Raw genomic sequence first — 26,984 nt, 5'->3', positions numbered from 1 at the left:
ACCCCCCACAGGATGCCCCTGGGGACACGGTCGTAAGCCTTCTCCAAATCCACAAAACACATGTGGACTGGTTGGGCAAACTCCCATGCCCCCTCCAGCACCCTGGCGAGGGTAAAGAGCTGGTCCACGGTTCCGCGTCCGGGACGAAAACCACATTGCTCCTCCTCAATCTGAGGTTCAACTATCGACCGGACCCTCTTCTCCAGCACCCTGGAATAGACCTTACCGGGTAGGCTGAGGAGTATGATCCCCCTGTAGTTGGAACACACCCTCTGGTCCCCTTTCTTGAAAATGGGGACCACCACCCCGGTCTGCCACTCCAGAGGCACTGCCCCGATGTCCACACAATGTTGCAGAGGCGTGTCAGCCAGGACAGCCCTACAACATCCAGAGCCTTGAGATATCCAGGACGAATCTCATCCACCCCCGGGGGCTCTGCCGCCTCGGAGTTGTTTCACTACCTCAGCAACTTCTGCCCCAGAAATTGGACAACCCGCTCCCGAGACCCCCGTCTCTGTTTCCTCACTGGAATACGTTTTGGTGGGATTGAGGAGCTCCTCAAAGTATTCCTTCCACCGCCCGACAATGTCCCCAGTTGACATCAGCAGCTCCCTGCCCCCACTGTAAACAGTGTGAGCAAGTTGCCGCCTTCCCCCCCTGAGGCGCCGGACGGTTTGCCAGAACCTCTTTGGAGCTGATCGATAGTCTTCCTCCATGGCCTCACCGAACTCCTCCCACGCCCGAGTTTTTGCCTCCACGACTGCTGCCGCTGCGCTCTGCTTGGCCTGCCGGTACCCATCAGCTGCTTACGGAGACCCACAGACCGACCATGCCTTGTAGGCCTCCTTCTTCAGCCTGACAGCCCCAGCGGCCTTGCGGCCACAGCTCGCAACCGCTGCCTCGACAATGGCAGAGCGGAACAAGGCCCATTCGGACTCAATGTCTCGGACTCAAGCTCTGCCGGAGGTGGGAGTTGAAGATCATCTGGACAGGTTCTTCCGCTAGGTGTTCTCAGCAGACCTGCACTGTTCGTTTGGGCCTGCCAGTTCTGCGCGGCGTCTTCCCCCGCCATCTGATCCAATTCACCACCAGGTGGTGATCAGTTGACAGCTCTGCTCCTTTCTTCACCCGAGTGTCCAGAACATATGTCCGCGGGTCAAATGATACGACTACAAAGTCAATCATTGACCTGCGACCTAGGCTGTCCTGGTGCCACGTGCACCGATGGACATCCTTATGTTTGAACATGGTGTTAGTTATGGCCAAACTGCGACCTGCACAGAAGTTCAATAACTGAACACCACTCGGGTTCAGATTGGGCAGGCCGTTCCTCCCAATCACGCCCCTCCAGGTCCCGCTGTCATTGCCCATGTGAGCGTTAAAGTCCCCCAGTAGCACAATGGAGTCCCCGGTCGGGGCACTGTCCAGCACCCGTCCCAGGGACTCCAAAAAGGGCGGGTACTCTGAACTGTTGTTCGGCGCGTAAGCCGTTCCCCGACCCGAGGGCGCAGGGAAGCAACCCTTTCGTCTACCGGGGTAAACCCCAACGTACAGGCAGAGAGTCTGGGGGCTATCAGAAAGCCCACCCCGGCCCTCCGCCTCTCACCCGGAGCAACTCCAGCGAAGGAGAGAGTCCAACCCCTCTCAAGGACTTGGGTTCCAGAGCCGGAACTATGTGTCGAGGTGAGGCCGACTATATCTAGCCGGTAGCGCTCAACCTCTTCCACAAGCTCTGGCTCCTTCCCCGCCAGAGAGGTGACATTCCATGTCCCAAGAGCCAACATCTGTAGCCGAGGATCGGACCGCCAAGGCCCCCGCCTTGGTCTGCTGCCCAATCCACATTGCACCGAACCCTTCTGGATCCCTCTGCTGGTGGTGGGCCTGCAGGGGGACGAGCCCATGTAGCCGGTTCGAGCTGGGCCCGGCCAGACCCCATGGGCGAAGGCCCGGCCACCAGGCGCTCGCCCATGGGCCCCAACCCCAGGCCTGGCTCCAGGGCGGGGCCCCGGTAACCCTCCGGGCCGGGTACACGTGTCCTTGTTTTTATCCATCATGAAGGGTCTTTTGAACCGTTCTTCGTCTGACCCTTCGCCCAGAACCAATCTGCCATGGGAAACCCTACCAGGGGCAAAATGTCCCCGACAGCATAGCTCCTAGGGTCATTAGGGCACTCAAACTCCTCCACCACGATAAGGTGACGGTTCTCTCGTTTTTTTCAAACAAGGTTGAGCTCGGGCACGCAAAGCTGCAGACACATTATGCACCCAGAGACACACTGGCCTAAAAGTTTGATTGTGATCTGAGATTCACCTTCAGTGTAATCAGTGAAGTGCAAATCTACCACCTGCTGTTCCTGTGGCTGATTGTGCATTTTGCTGGACTGACTAAGCCTTTGCAAGAGGGTCAGGTTTGCATAGAAATTTCTCCACCCTTTCAAGAGCAGGTGCAAATATGCAGAGCTTTAGAGAGTGAGTAGGTAAGAGAATATGTGATCAAGATTTTGATTAAAAACAGTAAAGAAGGTATGATGTGCAGGTATTCTCAGTTGTGAAAGTTAACCCCAGAGTCAATCTCATTTTGGAAGCTTTGTCTGCTTGCTTTTTCGCCTCACTATATTTGTGTTTTTTTCTGCACCCTGTCCGCTACTTTTGTAGCCTCCTCCTTTGGATGCATGCAGTTTACAGTCGGGCACCTCGTCACCTACTTTTTATAAAGCCCCTACCTCACGCTGTGCCCAGGCACTTCCTGAACATCGAAAAGAAGAGGAAAATAAGAAAATACAGGCAGAGTGCAGGGTTTCTGCAGATAAGTACCACAGCTCTACACTTCTACTGGGTCAAAAGTGATGACTGAGAAGGGATACTTGTACCTTTCTATACATCATTTTGTAGGAATATTTGTGCACAGTATAGTATTAAGAAAGAAAAAGCAGAGATATTGAATTAACAAAATACTTATTTCATGACAAACAAAAATGTGAATGATGTTAATAAAGCTGCAGCTGCACAAGTGGGATTTTACACATTTAATGAGACACTTACACATAAGTATATGACTGCTGGGACTGTGGAAATCTTTGGCGATATCATCCATATTGATTATATTTTCCACCTGCTCTGGTATGTGTACTCAGAAGAGCTAATCTGCAGCCTCTACTGTAGTGGTCCACCACCAGCTGAGATGATTTCTATTTTCAATTCACTCAGAGCATGATTTTGTGTTATTCCATTTATTTAACATTATGACTAAATTCATTTCAATTTATAATTAAAGTAGTTAACTAATGTTTTAAGTATAATGTTCCAACAGCATTCATTTGGACATAAAACAATTATTTTTTTTAATTCTGTGAGTAACAGTCACAAATTATCTTTTTATGATTCAGCTAATGTGCAGCCTTAGAAAATGTTTCAGAATCTCTTTCCGTCATTAATAAGTGGCATGCTGGTCTCCACTGGGCTGTGCCTTAAAGCCTCCTCGCTTACAAATTGTGAATACATGGTGATTGCATTATTAGTTGCTATGGTTAATCAGCGTCAGAAATAGAGGCCTTATAGGCAGAACACTTCAGTGAGGTCCTAAACTGACCACCACCAACAGCAGAGGCTGAGATACAAGTAGCAGAGGCTGCCCTTGATGTTAATACTGCACCACGAGATGAAGAGGAAATCATCTCGGCCATTAGGTCCCTCAAGAAGAGAAAAGCCCCAGGACAAGATAACCTGAATGCAGAACTGTTTAAGGTACAACCAACACTTTCAGCCACACTACTTCAGCCACTCTTTTGACAGCCATATGGGAGGAGAAGAAGATACCTGAGGACTGGTCAAGGGCTGTAATTCTAAAGATTCCCAAGAAGGGTTCCTCGAGCAGCTGGTGTGGAATCACTCTTTTGACAATTCCAAGCAAAATCTTTGCAAAAGTCATCATGCAAAGAATCTCAGGCATAGTAGACAAACAACTCAAGAAAGAACAAGCAGGTTTTCAGAGAAGACGAAGGTGTGTTGACCAGAGTTTCACCGAGCAACATCATAGAGCACAGCACAGACAACAGATTGTTCTCATTATCGAGAGTTTTTAGGCAACAATGATGATGCAAAGAACCCCTTCAGATCCACCCAGAGGCACCAGATGGTTGCTCTTTTTCCACACTTTAAGATCTCGTCTTTGCAGATGACTTGGCACGGGCCTCCCACATCCATCACTGCTTAAAAAAAAAAAAAAAAAATCCCACCTCAGCACCTTCACGCAGCAAATAAGAGTGAAAATCAGTCTCAAGAAAATGGAGTTGATGAAGTTCAACATATCAAACCTTGCACTGATACAGGTAGATGAAGCAAACCTACCCACAACATAAGAGTCTGTATGTCTTGAAAGCACTAAAGATATGATACGAGGAGAACGCCAACTCAGCAACACAAGACTTTAGACTTTTAGAATGCTAAACAATATGTGTAAGTCCCCTCAGTACAGCATAAACAGTAAGCTAAAACTGTGCCATAGCTGTGTTCTTTCTACCCTGCTATTTGGCTAAAAATACTGGAGAATGAAAGGGGGTGACCTCTCCAACGTTCCACACAAGGAGCCTCAGAAAACTCTTGCGTATGTTCTGGCCTAACACCATTTCCAACCAACGACCACTTGACTGGTCCAATCAAGAGTGCAAAGACAACATCATCATGAGAGTGTGGTCGAGATGGATTGGACACATCATGTAGAGAGAACAGGATAATATCACAAGAACTGCCCTCTACTGGACACCAGAAGGTAGGTGTAACGGTGTCCTAACAGCAAGTGAGCATCCCAACCAACAAAACTTACCAGAAAAGTTCAGCTCCCTGCCAATTTACCTTCAGCCAGCTGCCAACTTATTTAGGTTTTTGTCGTGATATAATGAGCTACCATATAGATAACTCCTCATTTCAACCCTGCTAATCACTTGTTCCTCTTTAATTGCAGCACTTTCAATGCAAGCGACAGGAGTTATTCGCAAACAGTTGGAAATTCCAATAGAAAACAATGCAATCAAACTGATTAAGTTGCGGACGCTTATTTGCATCAGTTAGGACATGGTGTAAGAAGATGAGACCAAATGAAACCTGCTGTCGAAAAGAATTAAAAGCTCTTAAGCAGAGCTAGGGTACCATCCAAAAATTCGTCATACACAGACAGGAGTGAAAAACCTTTGTTGCTGACGTCCATGCCAGTAGGCATAGAGGGCAGTAAGTATAGTAAATTGGGTATTAATTTGAAGCAGACTGTGAGTGCAAATTGGGTTTGATTTACATTCTAAAATGTTTTTGATTTTTTTTCTGCCATTTATTGGATGGATCATAGACAGACCCAGCAGGATTCCCACTGCAATTTCTGTGCATGTGGTATTTGAACGGAATACCAACAACTTTGACTCTGACATGTATGTGAAGCAACTAAAACATTTGACCTTTCAGAAAAAATGAGAGTCTGTGCTCTAAATGCAGGAGCAGTCAGTTTGAGAGCGTGCGATAACCAACTTTTAATTGTCTCAAGATTAACTTGAGTAATTACAAGCAAACTTAATCATTTTCTTGATGAGCCAAATCAGGTTCATTTTGATAACGCCACATAAATCTACCTGCTAGTCAAAGTGCATCAACCATCAAGCACTCACCAGGCATATCTAAATACTGGGGTTGTGTATTCAGAGGCAGTTATGGGGCAGGTGAGGGGTCATCTCAGTGATTAACTGGAAAGTGAAACAAGTGCTTCTCATTTTTGGAGCTGCTCCAGCTAATTGACAGTTATGCAAATAGACGTCACACTAATGAAAGTACTGCGATAATGGTTCATTTACGCATGGTGTCTGTGAGTACGTGCGTCCAGGAGTCTCCCATCTCAACCTTACTCTCCAGTGCTCCTATTATAAATAGAGCACAAGCACCAAGCCCCAAAAACTATCCTCTGTTGCCTTTTCATGGTTAAATGCTTTCCAATTATTCTCATATACATATAAATGCACATTGAAACATTTAGTTTTTCTCTTGATTTACATTTGAAGGTAACCGCTTTAAGAGCACCATACAATATAATAAGGGGCTGGCAGGTGTATCTTCCTCGAAGCTGCTGGTCTCAAGAGTTGGTCAAGATTTAGCTTACAATGATTATAGGGTATCATCTAAAACAAAGGTACAAAGGTAGTATGGTTGTTTTTGCATAAAATAATGACCTTTGAAAAATCTACAGAAATACCTTTCCAAAAACAATTATCCTACTTACTCTGGATAATCAACAGACCTCACTCTTAAGAGTTTTCACAGGGACTATTTCTTTAGTAGGAAATAATCTTGATAGTTGCAATGGCACACCTTTCTGAGATTTATCTGCTGTTTAATTAGTAAGTAACTGCTTTTAAATAAAATACAAATAACATTAAAGGTAGCCTGTGGAGTGTTTTCTACCTCTAGTAGCACCATGAAGCAGTTTTTCTATAAGTGGGTCCCTGCAGTGTTTGTCTCATGCACATACACGAGGCAGTGAGGAAAAATACTGCTAGCTACTAAACACAGATGTAAACAGTGCAGGTTTTAAGTTTAATAAAAATCCGCCCTGAAAATGTTTTATGAGAAAAGATGTGGTCGTCATGTTTGTTAGACCTCCGGTGAGAGCAGAAATAGAGATATTACAACCGAAACAAAGCATGTATGATTTCTGAACAAGTTTGTCTACGCTTGAAGGAACTGGGTCTCATCTTCCGGTGTGCCTACTGTTCCAAAGTCAAGGTGTAAATTACATTGTGCTCAAGAAATGTAATCCCATAAAACACACGTAGCGAGCACAAAGCATAAGAGGAGGTTGAAAAGACCTATTCAGTGTAGCTTGGACTAACAAGTAACAAGAAATGTTATTTTCCAGTGGTCGAGACCAGTGGCAAGAGGCAAGTAAATAACTGACTATGAAGATGGTGAATGTAAGTCCAATCTTATAGAAAGAGAATCCTCTCAGTACTCAAGGTAAGTCTGACAGATAAGTCCTCAGTGTAAAAAGAATTTTTCTGATGTTAATGTTGCCGTCACAGGATTGCCTTTTCTCAGAGATCAAAGAGGCCAAACAACAGCAGCCAGGTGAAATTCATGTTTATACCTCAACTTCTGGCTTGCCTTTGGCTATTGGAAACTTTAATTAGTTGACACATTTATAGCTGAACAATATCTGTGGGTGAATGGGTTCGTGTAACTCATTAAAATGCTTAACTTTTTATCTTGTTGCATTGTGTTTTTCTCCATTATCAGAATTGATGCTTTAACAGGTTGTGTTTCTTCTGCACAACGTTTAACCTCTCCAGCACTGATGCAACCTCTTGAAAACATGGATTTTCATGCATACACATTCGACAAAGCACCTACCTGATAGTTACAAGGTGGCTCTAACAACTAATGCCACTCAGCTTGAACACACACGCTTTGCTTACACCCCTGACAACTGCTTAACTCAGAACACTCCAAATCTGAGAAACTAGAGCTTGGGAAGGGAAAGAAAAAGACAATAAGAATGAACAAAAAACTGAAGACAATCTTCAATACTTACTTCTCCTCTTGCCAACGTCTCCCTTGGAGGTGGCAGCCTCATTTAGTAGCACCATCCCCATGGTGATTGCAGCATCTGGGACAAGGTTGTCAAGGAAACAACACACTTGCATACAGGAGGGAGAGAAGCTGGAAGTACATGCTGCCCCAAGAAGAACTGCTGGGCACGCATATGCACTGACAGATGTGCACATATGTGCACAGAGGCACTCAAACAGATAAGCAAGAACATCAGTCACAGGTACTGTAACAGCACAACATATATCTTGTATATGAGGATGAACAGCATGACAGCTCCCCAAAGCTAAGCTGTTGTATGTTAGAGTTTTATTTTTTCTTATAAGTTTGGTTATAATTATTTGATGCTAAAAAGATGGTGTGATGTCGTGATTGACAGCTGTGTGTGTCAGAGTGCTCACGATTCATGACACTGCTCACAACTGGGTTACCATTTGTATGGGCCAAAACTTAATACCATGGCTCCACTTCTCAATCACCTCTGCACAGACTCTGGCTCCAAATGCACCTGTATGCGGGATGTTTTGGCTTAATTTTTGGGGGGCTGGAGCCTATCCCAGCTGACATCGGGCTAGAGGCAGGGTACACCCTGGACAGGTCGCCAGACTATCACAGGGCTGACACATAGAGACAAACAACCACTCACGCTCACATTCACACCTACGGACAATTTAGAGTTATCAATTAACCTAGTCCCCAATCTGCATGTCTTTGGACTGTGGGAGGAAGCCGGAGTGCCCGGAGAGAACCCAGGCTGACACGGGGAGAACATGCAAACTCCACACAGAAGGGCTCCCACACCCGGGATTGAACCGGCAACCCTCTTGCTGTGAGGCGACAGTGCTAACCACCACACCTACGTGCCGCCCCAAATGAAAGTTGTGTTGTGTTTTTTTTGATCACATGGCAACACAAAACAAACGTCTTTTTTTTAAAATTCAATCTGCAGTGGTACAGCCTTGCCCTTGGAAGGAAAACATCATCATGGATTAACACTTCAATGTGTTTTTTTAAAGCCCACACAGTATGGTGGTGGTGAAGTCAACTCTGCAAACACAATAGACTAACACAGGCACAGAGAGCACATATCAGGGTCACGGCCCTTACTTCTGTAGAAAATTATGCTTTTAAGTAACATAAATTACAATGCATTACAATAGCACAGAGCTGTAGAAAAACAAAAAAAAATAAAAAAAAATCCTGACTGAAACTTGCGGATGGGGAGATGACAGTTTAATTGCTGCAACATGCTGCCAATCAGCCAAGATTTTGTGACAAAAAGTCACTGTGACTGCGTGTAGGTGAGATCTGTTCTGATCTGCTTATTTTGACTCATCTATTACCTGCAAATACTTTTACATTTTTGCAATTGCTATTTCCAGTTGTGATGACTACTGCAGATTCAGTTGACCATGGAGAGGTGGAGGTCATACTTTGAATGTTGGTTTGTGCGTTTGCTTATCTGTTTGTTAGTAATCAGGATTAGGGAAATAAAAAAACTAATGGCCTGGTTTTTATGGAACTTGGTGGAAGGGTGAGAAATGGGCCAAGGACGAACCAAATAAATTTTAGAGTGGATCCAAATCACTGGGCGGATACACAAATTATTTTTCCACTTTGCTATTTATATCATTCATAGCCTGGGCCAGGACTGCACATGACTCTCACCTCGGACAAGCAAAAATGGAGGTGCCTGACATGAAATAGTGTCGGCTCGCAGTGGAGTGCTAACAACGGCAACAGTGGGGACATAGCTAACAGTGTTAATGGGGGTATAGCTCACAGTCACCAGGTCGACCTTGGAGGTAACCGGAGAGCGGGTGTTATGCTTTGGCAATGAAGCTACCCGCCAGCTTGGGTTGGGGCGGCGTTATAGCAGTGCTAACAGTACTAACAACAGCAACAGCACTGACAGAGCTAACAGTGTACATAGAGGTTAGCTCATAGTCACAGGGGCTAACAGGAGGGTGGGCATTATACTTCTGCGACAAGACTGCATCATTAGTGATGCTTACAGCCTACAGTGCTTACAACAGCAACTGTGCTGACAGAGCTAATGGTGTGATCATACAACCGTGCTCAAACAATCCTGTATGAGTACTGCTCTGCCACGCACACCCAGCCCAGGGTGCAGTGCAGAAAGGCAGTGATAAGCTAGCCAGTGGTGCTGCTAATTTAATGCTCTGAATGTTGTATACCTTCAACATTGTGAGATAAGGCATTTGGCCTTGGTGGAGGTCTGCGCTTCCTGAGTGCCCTGTAGCTTCTTTATGTTTTTGAGGAGTTTTTCCTTGTCTTTGTAAAGACATTCGACTAGGTGGGGAAACACTGCTGGTGTGGGCCCTTTGAGACACTTTGTAATATTGACCTGCCTGAGAAGTCAATTGGTCACTTTTCAAACTGGCTGAGCTACACCAGTACTACTTACTTCTACTATAGCATCTCACTGTTGTTCAACTTATATGACTTGTTAAAATAATCACATAAACATTTAATTATAAACAGTTCATACAATATTGTGAAATCTCTATTTTAAAGAAGCAAGCAGTGCCCCATTCAACACTTGAGCTGTTCTGAAATCACTGCAAAGCACAGCCTCAGGTGGCTTATAATTACAGATTCTCTTCTTCAGCGTGCGCTGCATACAAATCCACATAACTAAGAGAACCTGACGGGGTGCACAAACAAAGGCTGCCACATGGAGAGATACAGAGCGAAAACTGATGCATCCTCTTGATGATATGGTAACAGACATGATATGCTGCCGTGACACAAACACAACAGATATCTCCACATACAGCCATAGAACTGAGCCACAGAAGGTGGCAGTTTGGGTGGTCGTGGGCAGCTTTGCAACAGTGTGATAATGAAGTCATAATAACAAATGGATATCAGTGTTTAGAATAAGCCCATGCAACTGCAAACAGACTTTTTACCCTGAGCCTGCAGGCGTCCTACACCCACATCTGTCTACAGCAGCAGAACATCAGAAATGTGTAAAGCAGTTTAGCTTAAACAGACGGCTGTGTACTGCCACCATGGCATGTGTCCAATCTGGCCATCCTATTGCCAGTTCTGCCATCTGCATTTATTATATCTGTCATGGTGCACCCTAATCGTTTTGGAAAATATTCACACTACAAATCCACATGGAAATCATTAGAGTGAAAATATATTCTGTTCCTGCTTAAATGATTTATATTAAAGTCAAATTGGAATATCTAAGATTGGCTTATGTACAGATGACAGAGACACCATGTTTGCAAAGTCGGACACTGAAATCTCTAATCCTAGTTTTCCTTGGTACTAAACTATAACCTATTAAAGTTGCTCAAGGTTAGAGATGTCATCAAAATACCATATTGGCACAAAGCAAAAAACGATCTGAAGTTCCACACTAAATTCTAGTTTGTTTACTCGAAAGGCCATGATTTGTCATAAAACTACCTTGTTTTATTTATTTTTTTCTGATGCATTCTAAGCATTCGTTCCTTTGGATCACAAATAAACTTTAAGTTTAGATAGAAAAAGAGCTTTAAAGCTGAAATCCATGTTTCTTCATTAATGAATCGATATTATACCATCTGTATAAGGTAAGCACTAAAGCAGGCATAGCTGGAGACATTTTTTTCAATCCTCTGGTATTAAGAGGTTTATGTAAGAATGAGAGAAATACATATATCCACGTTTCTATTTCAACCTAGAATGGTACACTCATGCAACTGCACGTGGTACCTATGTGTGAGCGCCTGTGCACAAGGAATTAAACAAGGTTACATCCATGGGGAAACTGCGTCTATGACGGTTGTAAAATGTGTTAACACCACCTGCACAGACAACAGCAGTGGGTGTGTACGTGTTTCAGCAGGTGTGAACGTATGTGTGTGTGTGTGTTTCATTTAGATGTAATCAGATGGGCAGAAAATAAAAAAATAAACTGCGTTAGCGTGGACAAACAAATATTGCTCTGCAGCAGGTGCGACCTTGGACCTGCTATTTCCCATGGGGATGAACACAACAGCTAGAAATGAACAGTATCATTACCCACACACATACAAAAGCACCGGTGCAAGTACGCACGGGTATACAAGCAGAGAGAGAGAAGAAGACAAACACAAACAGAAACATCTATCCTGCCAAAAGTACACAAGTAAACACACAAACCCAGAGACACAGCCTATCATCAGGGGTTGAATTTGGAACAAATCAGGCAAGGAGGTGAAGTTAAAAGAGGACAATCTCGCGTCTTTGTATTGTCTGTTTGTTCAGTCCAGCAGGCAGCCTCCCTATGGAGAATGCACACGGATGACAAAGCATTCGTGTCGGGAAAATAAATGTAGCAGAGAGAGAAGTTGGATGCTGTTTCGGATGTAAGAAAGGCGGCTTCCTATGCAATGTGTGTGAGCAAATAGAGAATTAAAGTTATTTATGGCCAAGAGGAGCTATTGGACAATTCACAGAGAGGTAAATTGCTCTAGATGATTTGGATTTTGCAGCGCCATGTTTCAATTAAGTAGACACATTACAACATACAAACACAAACCCGTTGGTGAAAGGATACTCAGGAGAAGGATGATGTGAGACTCGGCCACAAACTGAGCCTGACTGCTGCCATGAATATAACTCTGTTGGGGCGAGAAACAAAGACACGGACATTATTAGTTTAACATTGTTCATTTCAAAAGGTCACACTGGGTTACATCCTCAGCGAAATTTCCTAATTGAAGAAATAAAGAACAATGCAGTGAAGAAATGGAGGGGCGAGTTATGAATGGTGAGGAACAAGGAAGTACAGTGGGCAAAATGTAACAGAAAAGTTGGAAGCAGTGAATAAAGAAAGCTATTTGGAAAATCATTCATAAAAGGGTCATAACCTTTTCTGAAAAATGTCTTCATTGTACTTAAAGATACAGAGAGGGCAAACATTTGGTACCATCCCAAGAGAAAAACTTCTAATGGCTTATGAACCTGGCTTAAAATGTTGCCCTACATCCCTTTATCTTTTGAGTACAATAACTGTTCCAAATGTAAGCAAACTGGGCTCGGTTGTAGCCAAAATGGCATCCAGCTCCTGGCTTAATCTCATCTTTTGCTTTATCATGATGGACACAGGGGATCTAGAACAGAGTGGCCAGTACTTTTTTCCCCCAAGGATAAGTTTTATATGCAGCATATCAGCAGCAATTTGCTTTTGTTTGTGTGTGTGTGTGTGTGTGTGTGTGTGTGTTTGAGGCAATCACACAAAGTTTATAAGCAAGAATATGTCATTTGTGTGTGTGCAGATCAATTTGAGAGTGCATGCATGTGTGTGTGTGCTTGTGTATTGTGAGTCACAAAGATTTCTCCCATGTATTGCGTAGGTGTATAGAGGTGCTACCTTTTCACTGAGTGGGCAGAGAGGTCAATCTCACCATACAGGAACACTTACAGATACAGACACACAAAAGATTGTATCACCCTGCATTCACTCTTAATGGAGACTCCCACTATTAAACTTGTAGGTGCTGTACAACTCTTTCCAAATGCATCGTAGCAGCATAAATGCTGCTTCCAACTCTTTCAGAGGACAAAACTAGTAGACAAAGTCATCCAAAAAAATATCAAAACCTTTGTTCCAGAAAACAGATAACACAGATCATTTATCCACATTTCTGTCATTTGTCATTTTTGATTGGTTGCCAGTTCTCAAACAGTGCAGTTCTTACGTAACTTGAGCCAGTCTGAGGGCAGGCGCCAGAGAAGCAAGAGTGGAAAGAGTGGCGTGCTGCAGAGGGCACAACCCTTTTTGTTAATAATGTGATGGGCAATGGGCCTAATGAAGAAAAATTTGCTCATACAAACTTCCATTCTTTCGTGGCACGTACAGATACTTAATACGTAATTTATTTCACCTTAGGTAAGAATGAAATTCATGAGTAGTCCAGACCTGCCATTGACTCTTGTACAGATATGGTGCAGAAGGGAAACACATAACTTTATATGGCAGTTTTAAGGGTGATTATGATGATGACCGAATCTCATGAACGTGCATAAGGACACTCAATTAGTCTTTGCAGAGTCTCGCCAGTGTTACTCGACTCTAACAATGCATTTGTATGTAAATGTATTCCAAGTAGCCAACCATTCTGACACATCACTTCAGCGTGTCAGTTTTCCCTGCATAGATCACAGTCTGTTACAGTCAGCAGCCATTGTCTCAACCATTGAAGAAAGTCTCCCACACAGCACAATGCTTAAGGCGCAAACTCTGCACAAGCAAGCTTCTCTGATAAGATGTCAGAGGCCCAATTCGACTGGCATCTGTCTGTGTGTGATGGGAGCAAAGCAGAGAGACAGACAAAGGATGACTATGTGGAAGTCGTGTGGAAATGAGACAAATGGGAGAGCGATAGGAAGGAAGTCTTTCAGCTTGTTTCACAGTGTTTGAATCCCGGCAGATTATTAGCGTCTAGGTTTACGGCACATCTAGGGTCTGTTTTTCCACTCGACTGCCCCAGTGTTCATTTCTTTCCCTATCAGACAGGAATAAGGACGGAAAGATGAATATAAGATGACAAAGGAGGAGGAGTAAAGGGTGGACAGCTTTTTCTTGCTTCAGTGGAGATAAATGAAGAATTTTTGCACTTGAAAGCAGACATAAAGACGACAAAGGCTCAAGGCTGAAACAGATCCTTTTGTCTTCAACACAGACCTGTTGTTCTGTATTGAGTGGGGGGTTTGAATTGTTATCAAGCGTCTTTCCTTATTGACTGACAAACCGAGACTACTTTATTGCAACCAAGGAAAAAGTTTACTTTGGTTGCGCTGCACTTTTTGGAAGTTGGTGAGAGATTGCTTTTTGCATTCCTAATTACTACACCAGAAACTGCGAGTGCAACTCAGTCCCGTCATGAGGAATTTCTATTTTGATATCTTGAACATATTAAATTAGTCAAATTTTGTTAATTTAAAATGTAAAAACCACGAGCACAAGGGTTGGGACACTTGCTGGTGCAACAGTGGCTGTAAATGAATGTTGAAAAACACATACACACAAGTATCTAATGATTTATCCTGCTGGCACAACATTCTTAATGGCATTTGGCTTTTGGACAGGCATGCACATGAAATTTAGGGAGTGATTTGGACACCGATTGTCTAACATTATTGCGAAGCACTATGGTACCGTGTATGAGGTGTAGCTGTGCATTAGGATTGCCTTGTATGTTGAAAAATTTGGTAATGGAACTTGGCAGGTTTTTTGCAGGTCCACCTCTATACTCCGGTCCAGCAATCATTTAAAATAAAAGCCTTTCCTGCCTTTATCTAAGCCTATACATTCACTCAGTTACCAGTTTATAAGGTACATTGAGCCACATCCAATGCACTCAATGCAACAGCTCTGCAATAAATTCTACCTTTATGAAACGTTATAGGGGTAGACACAGTCTTAGAAACACCCAAGTCAACAACACCACAAACCACAGCCATTCAGAAGGACTTAAACACAAGTGCAACATTGAAAGACTGTGGCACAATAACTGCAGTGAATCAACTCTCCTCTTAAGCCTAAACTGAATGTGATAAGGTTCATAAAGGTATGGAATTGCACTGGATTTAATCTGTGTACAGTATATTGTAGAAAACTACTGATTTATAGCAGCACACTAATGCAAATGCACAGAAATTCACTGACTGTAGAGATTTCATTAAAGAAAGCAAGTCTTAACATTTTGAAGATTTACATTTGAAAAAAAAACAACCTTTTGAAACAGGAAATTGGCTCTAGATGAGATGTTTAAATGTATTAAACATTCTGACTGTCACTGGGATCAGGTAATTTTGTCCTTGATTTTATCCCAGATTAAATGAGCAAAGCATTGGTGTAAAAACTTCAACAGCCGTAAAGGCAAAAATGTAAATGCAGGGCAATGAGAGAGAGAGGTACTCTGAGAAAATGGCACAGCTGTGCCGTGTCACAAAAGGCTAACAACTAGCCCATAAGCAAACCTTAATTGAATGAGACAAGTTCAGTCCCCTTTTCAGGAGACTGTTGAACAGTCACTCTGGGAAATGACTGCTAAATCAAGTACACTATGAGTACATGAAGCAGATTAAAAGGCATTGGGAAAGAAAAAAAACACAAAAAAAAACATCACATAAACTCACAAGCTTGGCAAAAAAACACAAATTAATGAGAGACAACTGCATCAGTATCCTAGGGTGGATTTTTTCTTTCAAAACTAAACAAACATTACTTTATACTACCTTTCCAGACACCACTCTCTGCATGTTGCCTCCTCAACATAAACAGAAACTGAAGATAGAGGCTATGAGCACGAGCAGTGCTTGGGGGATGAAAAATTCCTCAATCCATGGCCAGGCACTTCCAATTAATCTGATGGATTAGAATGCAGGAGTTTCATTCATTAGTGTGCAGAGCTGAGAGTGTGTGTGTTTCAGTGTATGTAGCTGTGCATGTGTATACTGAAAACACAGTAAGTAAATGCGTGTTTCTGAATGAGACTGTTTAGGGAGGTTTTGTCTGTGTGAAAGAAAGTCTGAGTGTATGTGTGCTCATTAGAAAGACGTAAAACATCATGGTGGTCTGAATGCAAAAGCAGCCGAGCTAACGTGGAGATGAATGGAAGCGTACTCAACAGTCTCACTCTATAACTCCTTCTTTCTCTTCCTCTTACTTAATCAGCCGCACCGGTTACCTACACACACCAACTCAGACACTTGTGTATCAGCCCATGCATTCTTTGTATTGTGGTTTGGTGCTGAATATAGCCCAATACAAAAACTACCTGTTTTACATATATTTAAATTACAACAGGCTGAGACAAATGAATCTATTAAGACACCTACGTACATAACATATAGATGAAGACTGCTTCCAATGCTTCTGCTACCAAATTACTACGACATACTTGTTCAAAACAGGGCAAGAGTACTTTAACCCTTCAACATAAGGTTTATCTGAAGAATCAAAAGAGGACCTTCACTGATGTACAAAAAAGAAAAACAGCTCAAACGGCTCATTGTTTGCCTGAATGGGCCTTTTCAGCGTCAAAGTATGTAAAGAGTCAAACATACAATCCACCCCTACCTGTAAGTGGTGGAATGGATCGTACAAATGCTTGAATCGAATCTGCTTTCATTAGCACCTGTCTCGTATCCAATCTGTGCCACAACGTCTGACCACCTGTCAAGGGCACAAGCAAGCACCTGATTGCAGCCATATAAAGTTTTCTCAGTACTTCAAAACTTATTTAAGCAGTCTTAAAAGTACATCTTCAAGATGTTTAAAAAAGAAAGCAATTACCCAGAACAGCTGGGCACTGTTGTTTTTAGCAAATGGTTCATAAGCAGGAGTAAATATTGTTTATGCTGGGGACTACTTTCAGCTATGCATTTATACACATCTGGTGCACCATTGAGTAGGGCTGTAATGGTTTGTGCATTTGTGCCAGACCATCACAGTAAGAGGGGCATGGTCCGCTGCATGTAGCCACACATAACATACACAATATGTAGCTTGATGCACCTAATGAGGAGCCAAAGTTCACAAGTGGTTGTCCTGCCTGTAATCCTAGCTGCATGTCATTAGCAGCATGTGCTGTTGTTAGCGCAACATGCTGATTGGCTTGAGAGTCAGTCACACTATGGCGAGTGCATATGAAATGCCGGACCTGGAAGACATGGTCAGCAACAACAGCAGTGGAGAGAGAGTTGTGTATAAAACAAGGAGAGTGTGTCGCTAATGCTCTACCAATGTGTATGTGTGTGTGTGTGTGCAGATCACATCCAGCAAAAAGCAAACCATATTTTGTATTTTTTATTTAATAGCATAAGAAATGTTTTTCAGTTTTACAGCTTATTGTGATTTGTTGCCTTTGGGGAAAGTCTCTGTTCAGTGTCCATACAGTGTAATACAGAAATGTTCCTTATTTTATAATGAAAGTAGTTTACCAAAGTTGACAGTGGGCAAAATGCTTCCTCTGTCCCACACAAGAGAATTTTGTCTGTCTTTGACTCTAACATTACTGTCTGTTCAAGATAAATGAAAGTTAATGTATCCTTGTGAATTTATTTATTTTCTCTGCCGTACCAAAATTGCATTGAACTGTTACCAAATCGTGTGAACCAAATTGTGACTTCTGTGTACCGTTACACTCCTACCAGTAAGTATTTATGGCAGCAGAACAGTGTATGTGGGATCGACTCAAAATAAAACAGTGGTCGTGTTCATCTGAATGGAGACACATGTCACTTAGAGATACTATTTGACTCACTGATGTGAGAGAATGGGATGGGAATTTGTATTTGGATATACAGGCAATACTTGTAAGAAGGATCGATTTATCATTTTTGGCCTTTTCATGGGATTTGTGGAAAACAAGAAAACTATAAAATGTTAGCAGACTTTTCAGTCCCTCACTTAGTAGTCTGTCTTTAACAAACAAAGCCATCTTCATATTTAGTTCTGTAACAAAACTATTGCATGCTGTTACATGACACTGTTTTGATGTAGTTTTAATGCACAGCATGCTGCCACACTCTCCCTCCCTCCCCCCTTTAAAAAAGCCTCACTATGGCTCACCTTCATAAATTTGGGCAGGTTCAAACTGTGAAGCTGTCTGGTACAACTTTAATCCGCTACTGCTCCAATTAATCTGATGGATTAGTTTCTTAAGAGAACCATGTCTGCGAATGAGCTCAACTCAGCATCAAGTCTGTTTGTCTGTAAATAACATGGAAGGATGTAGTATATGTGAAAGAAGCAGACCAACTGGTAAATACAGGAAACTGTCTCCTATAGTTGGGGATATAATGGTCAAAGTCAGTTTACTAAATTTACTGACCGATCTCTTAAGGCTAACATTAATTATAATGCTATGAATTTTTCAGAATAAATGATTGCATAAGCACTCTGCGTGCCAAGGGAGAAGCATGTTTGTTGTTGGTTGTCTAAGGCAATTGAGAAAACAATTAGTATTCTATCCACCTTTTTATTTACCATATCCTTGGGTATACACATTTAAAATGCAATGAATAACTCTAACACAAAGAAAGGTCTATGCAAAATATAAACTCAGTGATGAGATTATTCCTCCAGAGGGTCTCAAGAAAATAAACGGTAAAAGGTTAGCTCAATCAAAAATCTAAATATCAACATTAGAACTCTAAGGTATGTCTAGACCTTTCCCAAACACCTCCCCTGAGGATAATTTACTCAAGTAGTTTTTTTTTCCATTAGCATGCTCTGAGATCAAGATCTCGGGTCTATACGTGTTTGCATTCTTTCTAACACGAGAACCGAGATGTGAACAGCACTGTGTGTGTATGTGTTCATGCACTCATTTGAATACATTGACATTAAAAAGCTTGTTTATATAAGAACTGCATAACACAGCCCATTTGTCAGACTTCGCAGCAAATTAGGTGTCTGCGCCGATGCAGGAGTATAATATGCCTTTACATATGCACACACACACACACACACACACACACACACAGAGGAAGGCCATACACATCTCACATGTTTATTATTGTATTAAAATAAGGTTGAGAACAGGCTATTACAACGGGCTATCAATGTCACATCCTAGTGTGCTACATGTCAAAGGAAACACTTGTGACAAGAACCTAAGTACCAATAAAAAAAGTAATAGCTGGCATAAGTGGTGAGTTGTGTCAACACTGATGACACAAAGTATATGAGCAATGATTGTACCTTGTCCCTCCTTCTCTTGACCATTCTCTCTCTGAAACCAAAGCGCTGTAGTGGTAGCTGTTAATAGCTGTGGGCCAGATAACCTTTACAAATAGCTATATTCATCCTTTTTCATCCCGTATCATGCATTTGTGTGTATAGTGTGTGTGAATGTGTGTGTTTTGTTTGGTAAAGGTCAGGAGGCACTCAGACAGGAAGAGGGATAAATGAAAAGTCAACAAAGCAGAAAGAACAGAGAGGAGAAAGAGTAAGTAAGAGAGAGGAAGAGAGATGGAGTGGAAATATGTGCTTCATTTATATGAACAAAGGATAGGTATGACTCCGTGTGTGGTGTTGTGAATGGGTATAATGATAGGCGATCAAGGAAGTGAACCCTGCGAGGTACTCTGGGTAAGGGTGCCGGCTAAATACCTCCAACATAAAATGAGGGCAATAGCATGGAGGAGAAAACCAAGGGAGGGAATGATTGATTGCAGGATGATACAGCTGGACTGAATTAGACCTGTAAACTAACAAAAACAAAACCTTAGTAGTGATCGACTGAGAGTGTAAAAAAAAATAAAGTTGTAGATCGTTTTAGAGTGGGCAAAAAGGCAATTTGCTATTTTAGATTGAGAGTTAGTATAAAATATTCAAATTTAAATATTTCTGAGTTAAAAGAGAAATATGCTGCAACACATTAGCGATTTAACGTCTAACTAACCAGATCTGAGAGCATATGGGGGAGATTTACCCAGTATAGCAGAGGGACTATGGGCAGGTTCACTGAACACTTCATTTGAACAAACATGGTAGTCTATTTTAGGGATTCAGGTGATGCTTTAAAATCTCATTATCTACTCACTGTTTATGCAGTTCAATGTTTACACACTCCATGGAGAGTTCAGTTTAATTACCCAAGAGTCAATTAAAGCCATTTAAAACCTGTGTTTTTATTTATTTATTTTTTAAAACATGTCAATCAGGAAAATGAGGTGGCTTCTCATTTCCTCAATAGACTACATTTAATTTCTGTTTTGTTTTTCAGGGATATAAGAGGGATTTCATCTGGTGGCAATAAGCTGTTAAAAAAAAAAAAAAAAAAAAGAGCACACATGCAGGCTTGTGACTAAGTGAACAACTGGTTCAATCCACAGGCTGTTCAAATAAATCTGAAAAAGGAGAAAAGGAGAAAAAAAAACTTGCCACTCTGTTCTTACCACTACTAAGTTGCCCTTGAGCAAAGCTGTTAACCCCCAACAGCTCCAATAGTCCTCTCAGTGGCAAACAACTGAAGTTGTACTGGGCATTTCCCAGGTGTGGGTGCGTAGGAGAGAGAAAATGAGTCAGACGATTTGCAGTCTAATGGCTCTGGCACATCAGCATTGAAAACAAGCAGCAACCCCCTGGGCTGACAAATGTAGCCAACGCGGAAATACCAAAAGCAGCAGTTCTTCAAATGGCCACTTGAGACTGGCTCCAGAAGTGAGTCAAACCCCACAGATGCCCATGCCCAACTTTATAGCAGAAAAACATGTTGAAAGCCTGGTACAAAAAAACACACGAACAAACAAAACAGTTTTGGCCTCTGTGGCTAGTTTCAACATTTGTGACTGTACAGGGGGAAATTTGAATATAACTCACCTGTTTTCATTTCATTTTATCAAGGCTTACAGTTACGCATATTTAGGGGCAGGGCCGCTTGAATGACAGGCAATCTCCTCCTCCTTGTGGACGAGAAAAGGGATAGCGCACATTTCCAGGAGGGCGTGTCCTTTTAAAAAATGCAAGAGGCGTTGCTTTGTTGCCAGCCATTTTCTCCGGTGTATTAAACACACTTTAGAAAGGAGTGTCCCCAGACTATCAGAAGGCGGAGATCTCTGATTGTCTGGTGGCGAGACTAGTGAGGCACTGCTAAAGTCTATGAGTCAGATCCACCCCTCGCTAATCTACAGCTCCAACTTCTTGTCCCAATATGGTCACCTCTGGTTCTGGCTGGGATAAAAACTAAAATGGCAATGGCCCCAATGCCAAACTTGAGGGTTCAAAACGGCAGTCCACAAATCATTGGGTAGCATAACAGGAGCTACCTCCATTATTTTACACAGTCTATGATTGAAAACAGTGAAATTTGGCAGCACATTCCAATGCAATTGGGGTGATTAGTGGATTTGCTCGTGAGAGTAAAGTAAATCTTATGCTGACGACACATGGATTTATATTACAATATAACCAGGTGACCCTGGCCCCATACAAGCACTTAGTAGGTGCACTGAACAAATCAGTGATTGGATGTCCTACAGTTTCCTTCAGTTAGACTGGATTAAACAACAATAATTGTCTTTGGATCTAAAATAGAAAGATTGAGAGCTGGTGTTCAGCTTGATTCTATAATGTTAAGAACCTTAAACCAGGCCAGAACGTTTGGTATAGTCATGAACTCAGACCTAACATTTTATGTTGAGACAATTACAAACTCAGCCTACTCTCATCCAAATAATACAATAAATTAAAAAACTTACATCTCTCTCAGAAGTCTATATATTCATCTTCAGTGGGTGGGACAACTGAAACACTGTTTTTACAGGTCTCTAAAAAGCTGTTCAGACAGCTTCAGCTGATTCAGAATGCTGCTGCAAGAGTCCTCACTAAGACCAGAAGTCAGTCTAGTTCTCTGATCTTTACAATAGCTTCCTGTGTGTCAAAGAATTGATTTTAAATAGTTACCATCTGATCTGCGGCTCCATTGTAAATTGTCATGGTCAACAACAACAATTTGCACTGTTGACCAACAGCAAGCCGTCTTAACACGTTACAGTGCTGCCCTTTAAAACCTTCCATCCATCCATTTTCACCTCAACTTACGCCTTTCGACACGTAGGAGCAGCGGCTCTACTTCAAGCTCCCTCTGGATGTCCAAGCTCCTTACTCTATCTCTAAGGCTGTTGAAATAAAAACTGCTATACAAAAGAGAAATGGTTTGTAGACAGGTATGACGTGGGAGTCAATGACACAAATATGTCTTTTAAATACAGTGTGTGACTTGTCACATTAACAACTGAGATGGCTGGCCCAGAGAGATTTTCTACCTCTTCAGTAACTTTCGCTTGGATGAAATGGTAAACAATCATAAGAACAAAATGCTGGGGGGAGTTAAAGGCCCAGTAAAGAGAAAATAAACTGAAGTTTGGAGGGCTATTGTGACTGACTATCGCTAACCTGGCTGACATGCTAGCTGTTAGCTTACCAAGTACTCCTCTATTCATCTTTTCTTTGCACATCAATCTCCTCTTTCTTCCTCTCCAGCTTTCATGACACATTTGTTGAATAAATAGTCCTTAATTAGAGTTTCTGCTACAAACAATGCTTCCAATCATTTCATGTTTGGCTATGCGTGTCTGTGGGTGCAATCCTCTAAGTGTGGAGACAAAGAGGGATGGTCAATGTCTACGGGTCTGAACAAATATTCAGCCTAGAGGACCATTTATTTCACTGCTTCACTACACTGTTCAATTCTCTCCATATCGGCTCAAAACACCCAGATAAACACACAAGCATTCCCTCATTCAATCAAATACACACACACACTCACACAGGTAAAGCAGAAAATAAAACAGCACTCACACTCACTAACACACACCACACACTGATGCCCTCTGCAAGCCAAAAGTCAACAATTTGCAAAAGAGCCAATAAAAGTGACAGCTGTGTTTCTTTGAAATATGAAAGGTTAGCAATAATGCAGAGAATGCTGCTGCCAACAGCCATCAACCAATCATGTGAAATCAGCTGGAAATATGGAAATGTCATCAGCAAGTAGTTTGGAAATAAGAAAGGGTTGGTTATAGTAAAATCAGACAAAGAAAGACTGGCTGAAATGCTTCATAAATGGGCCATTTACTTTCCTAAGACCCACTTCCTTTCAGGCTGGGACCAGTTACAGTTTGTTATATTTTAACTTGTTCAATACAAAACTTTTACCATAAAAAACTTCCAGTCTTTGCTTTTTTTTCTTTTTTACCCATCTTTCGACCTCTTCTTCCCTCTCACCATTTAAAAGCTGTTCAGCTGTGTGTCTTTTGCTTCATTTTTTGGTGTACATGACTGTGTTTGTAGTATTTTGAGTGGGCTGTCATACTATGTAAGAGTTTGGCTAAATTGTGTGTGCCTGTTTGTAGCAGTACCTGTGTACGTGCACTTGGGTATCATCCATGTGGGTGTGTGTATGTAGTTGTTAGAGCACAGCTGTGTCTATGTCCCATTTTGTGTGTGTGTGTGTGTGTGTGTGTGTCTGAGCTAGCAGTATTTTCTTGGCTGCACAGTGAGACGCTCACTACAATTTCATCTGCTTGGTTGTGCCATTCGTCAGTTGACAAATCCTTTCAATATAGTCTACCTGGCCTCGCTCGCTCATCATTTTAAAGGAATTACACTGTCTGGGGAGAGAGGGGGGGAGAGGAGAGTGGGAGATTATAGAGGGAGGTGAGAGGAAGTAACACGAAAAAGAGGAGGGAAGTAGAACAGGCAAGATAAGGCGGGTATCTTTTCAATATCATCTGCCCAGTTCAAGCAATTCACTGTTGGAGGATGGAGAGGGAAAAAGAGGGATTTTAAGAGAGTGTGAAAGTGGAAAAGGTGTGAAGGCGGGAGGGAAATAAGAGAGAGATGAAGGCCATTTACACAAGACGTAATGAAGCAATATCTGCAGCTATTTTGGTTGAGTGGCTCCAAAATAGTAATCTGGCCCAGAAGCTGAAGAGAATGTGGTTAGGTTAAAGCATGTTAGTCACTGAAGTTATCAATGAGGCTACTGTTGTTAAAGAGGTACAGTATGATTAAGGTTAGCCTATAAGGCCAGGCCTGTGAAGGGCTGAACAGGAAGTTATAGCGTAATAGAGCCAGCCCTCAGTAGGTTCACATACTATAATTTCACATAATAAGTTCACATGCACTCAGTGGTCCCTTTATTAAATACTCATGTACAATCTATTACAATCCAATACAAAAGCCCTGCTGTAACATCTATCTTCACAAAGCTCATTATGTTCAGGTTTTGGTGATATCATTGGAAACGTCATGTAGGGCTCAGCAATATATCAATATTAATACATATAGTGATATGAGACTAGCTATGATCTAAGATTTTGGATACTGTAATACTGTAAGTGTTGTCTTGTCCTGGTTTTAAAGGCTGTATCACAGTGATATATTTTTCCTGAACTTAACAGACTGTTCTGGCAGTTCAACCATTTGCCTCTACCAACTTAGTCATTACATCCACATTAAGATTATTTATAATAAAAAAAAATTATGAGGAAAATAGTTTGTGAAAGCACCAACAGCCAACACTAAATATCATTGCACTATCAATATCACAGTATTTGTTGTAATATATCATGATATTTTCTCCATATTGCCCAGCCCAAGTGTGATGTATTGTATTGGAGGTAAGTCATGTAAACAACCGTAAGAAGAATAAAATTTTTAAAATGCAATAAGCATCTTTTTTTGGTTTAATGTAATAAAAAGCAAAGCAAGTAGTTGTCATGAAACTATATGATTTCATAGGATTTTATAGGTTTGGCTTTGCTGTTTCTTGTGCAAACATACAAAGCTAAAGTGGCTATCTAGCAAGCCACATGCTTCTGGGATACGATGTTGTCTATTGCCATAATGAGCCTGGATCCATATTCTAGATTGTGCATATCATTTCAAAAGCTCATACTGCATAGTGTTGCAAAGGCCAATTTAATTACAGTATAACAATAAAATGCAGTGAATGTCATGGCAGGCACCTACATTCCCATTTTATCTCCCACCTGAAACATATATTAAAAGAGAGCATGACTTTTATATCTTGAAATGGTGTGGTTTAATATATAGGCAGCTGATTGGTACTGAAAGTGGTAACGTCTGTTATTTTGATAATGGATACCATTAGTCATGGGACTCCTAGACAGTGCTTCCAATATGGACAACGGTATGTTTGCAGCTCGTCACTAAGATAACATATCCCCTTTCATTAGGAATACAGCATGCAGTGCTTTTACACAGATAAAAGCAGAATTGTCTGATTTGATATGACATTTGATCATACTTTGGACACCTACACTTGTTTCAGAAGCCGCCTCTGCAGTTTGCTAAAATCCCAAACTATAAAACTTGAACTTTCTGGGTAAACTTGTGGTCTCCCAGCTCCAACAGGCCACACAATGGGCCCTCTGTCAGTTCTTCAGCCTTTCTGCTCCTAACTGGTATAATTTGTTTTCTGCATGCTCAGTAATAAATCTTTTATGACCTGCTCACCTTTGCATTTGAATCAGATGCCTATGGCTACTGCTCCCCACAGTTAGGGAATTAATTTCTGTCTTTATCTAAAATGCTGTTTCAACACTTCACTATGTCAAAAGCTTTAATGCCGCCCTCATCGCTCTGCTCAGCTCATACAAAGCCAAGAACAAGAGAGGAAGAGAGGACACGAGCGGAAGGCAGGTAGGAATGTTTCAAACTAGCTGACTGCACTTCATTCTTACGAAGACTATGCCGTTGTGTGAGGACAGAAACAGATGTGAAAGAGAGAGGGAGAAGGGGGGGGGGGGGATTGAGAGAATTCACTGATGAGCAGAGAGAGGAAGGACACAGTGAATGCAGAAGTAAAGAATGGAGGAAGCGGCAAATGGAAAAGGGAGTCATTATGAATACAGGAATTCAAGGATGCAAAGAGAGCTAAGACCAAAAAGAATAAAACAAAGGAAAAAAGTTGCAAGTCTGCTGTTATAACAGTCCAGAAAAAGGTCCTGAGGTGATTGGAGATTAACTGCAAATAACAAAAGAAAACAGAGTGAATACTAAGTTGTTGCATCGATAATTAAAGGTCTTAGGGCTGGGTGATATGGCCAAAAATGTTACATTAAAAAATGTTCATAAATCTGAGGTAGATTCAAGAGAATAAAAATAATGTCAATAAATAATCAATAAACAGACAAAGAAATCTTAACTCTGGTCAACAGCACGTCAAACTCTTCAAACAGACAACAAAATAAATAGACAAAAGAAAAACCTCACCTGTGGTCAGTATTTTCTGTGCAAGGTTTAAACTATATGTCATTTCTGCTGTTCCTCAATCAAAACAAGAACAAAAGATGGACTTTGATGATGTCGTGAAGTAGCATGCAATCATAATTCCTAATAATGGACACCTCAAGGGACATTATCCCACTTCTACCAGGCTTACTTGCCAAAGAAAACAAATTAAGACCATCATTTATGTTTTCATGCATCTTGCAATCAGAATGTTTTTTTTACAAACCATAACTCGGTGTCCCTGGTAACACCTGTGGGTTTACCTGGAACAATCATTACCAAACCCAAGGGTGTTATGCGATGGAAACACTGTCCACTGCTCCAGTTAATAGAACAACCCTGAGATACAACTTGGCCATGGAAGATATCACTTGTCTGCTTAGCTTATAGAACCCTTTGTCCCACAATGAGTCATAGGGCTCTAGTTTCCCGGCGCAGCGCAGGGTGGCGCAGGGTGGTGAACCCCGCGCAGAGCTAGTTTCGAGCAGCGCAACCCGAGGCGCGCTCAGTTTGGTAGTTTGGCAGACCGAGATGCGCTGAGATGGGTGTGGCGGCGCAGCAGGGGGAGGTGTCGACAGATCCAGCTTGGCGCAGTGACAGTTTCGTGCCAAAAGGCTTCGCCG

At 41.9% G+C, this 26,984-nt stretch overlaps 1 protein-coding gene across 1 annotated transcript in view; it reads right to left on the bottom strand.

Annotated features, from left to right (window-relative positions):
- The window catches only part of tusc3 (tumor suppressor candidate 3), a 101,561-nt gene that overhangs the window by 15,521 nt on the left and 59,056 nt on the right, over positions 1-26,984 (bottom strand). The window contains exons 7-8 of the mRNA XM_050044062.1: positions 12,142-12,205; positions 7,564-7,638 (exon numbers count right to left, since the gene is read on the bottom strand). Of these exons, the coding sequence (XP_049900019.1) occupies positions 7,564-7,638; positions 12,142-12,205 (139 nt within the window). The remainder of the gene's footprint in view (positions 1-7,563; positions 7,639-12,141; positions 12,206-26,984) is intronic.

The sequence above is a fragment of the Epinephelus moara genome, chromosome 5, assembly GCF_006386435.1.
Source record: "Epinephelus moara isolate mb chromosome 5, YSFRI_EMoa_1.0, whole genome shotgun sequence".
Lineage (NCBI taxonomy): Eukaryota > Metazoa > Chordata > Actinopteri > Perciformes > Serranidae > Epinephelus > Epinephelus moara.
Note: the sequence above shows the minus strand (reverse complement) of the source record. Positions and strands in the feature narration are given on the sequence as shown.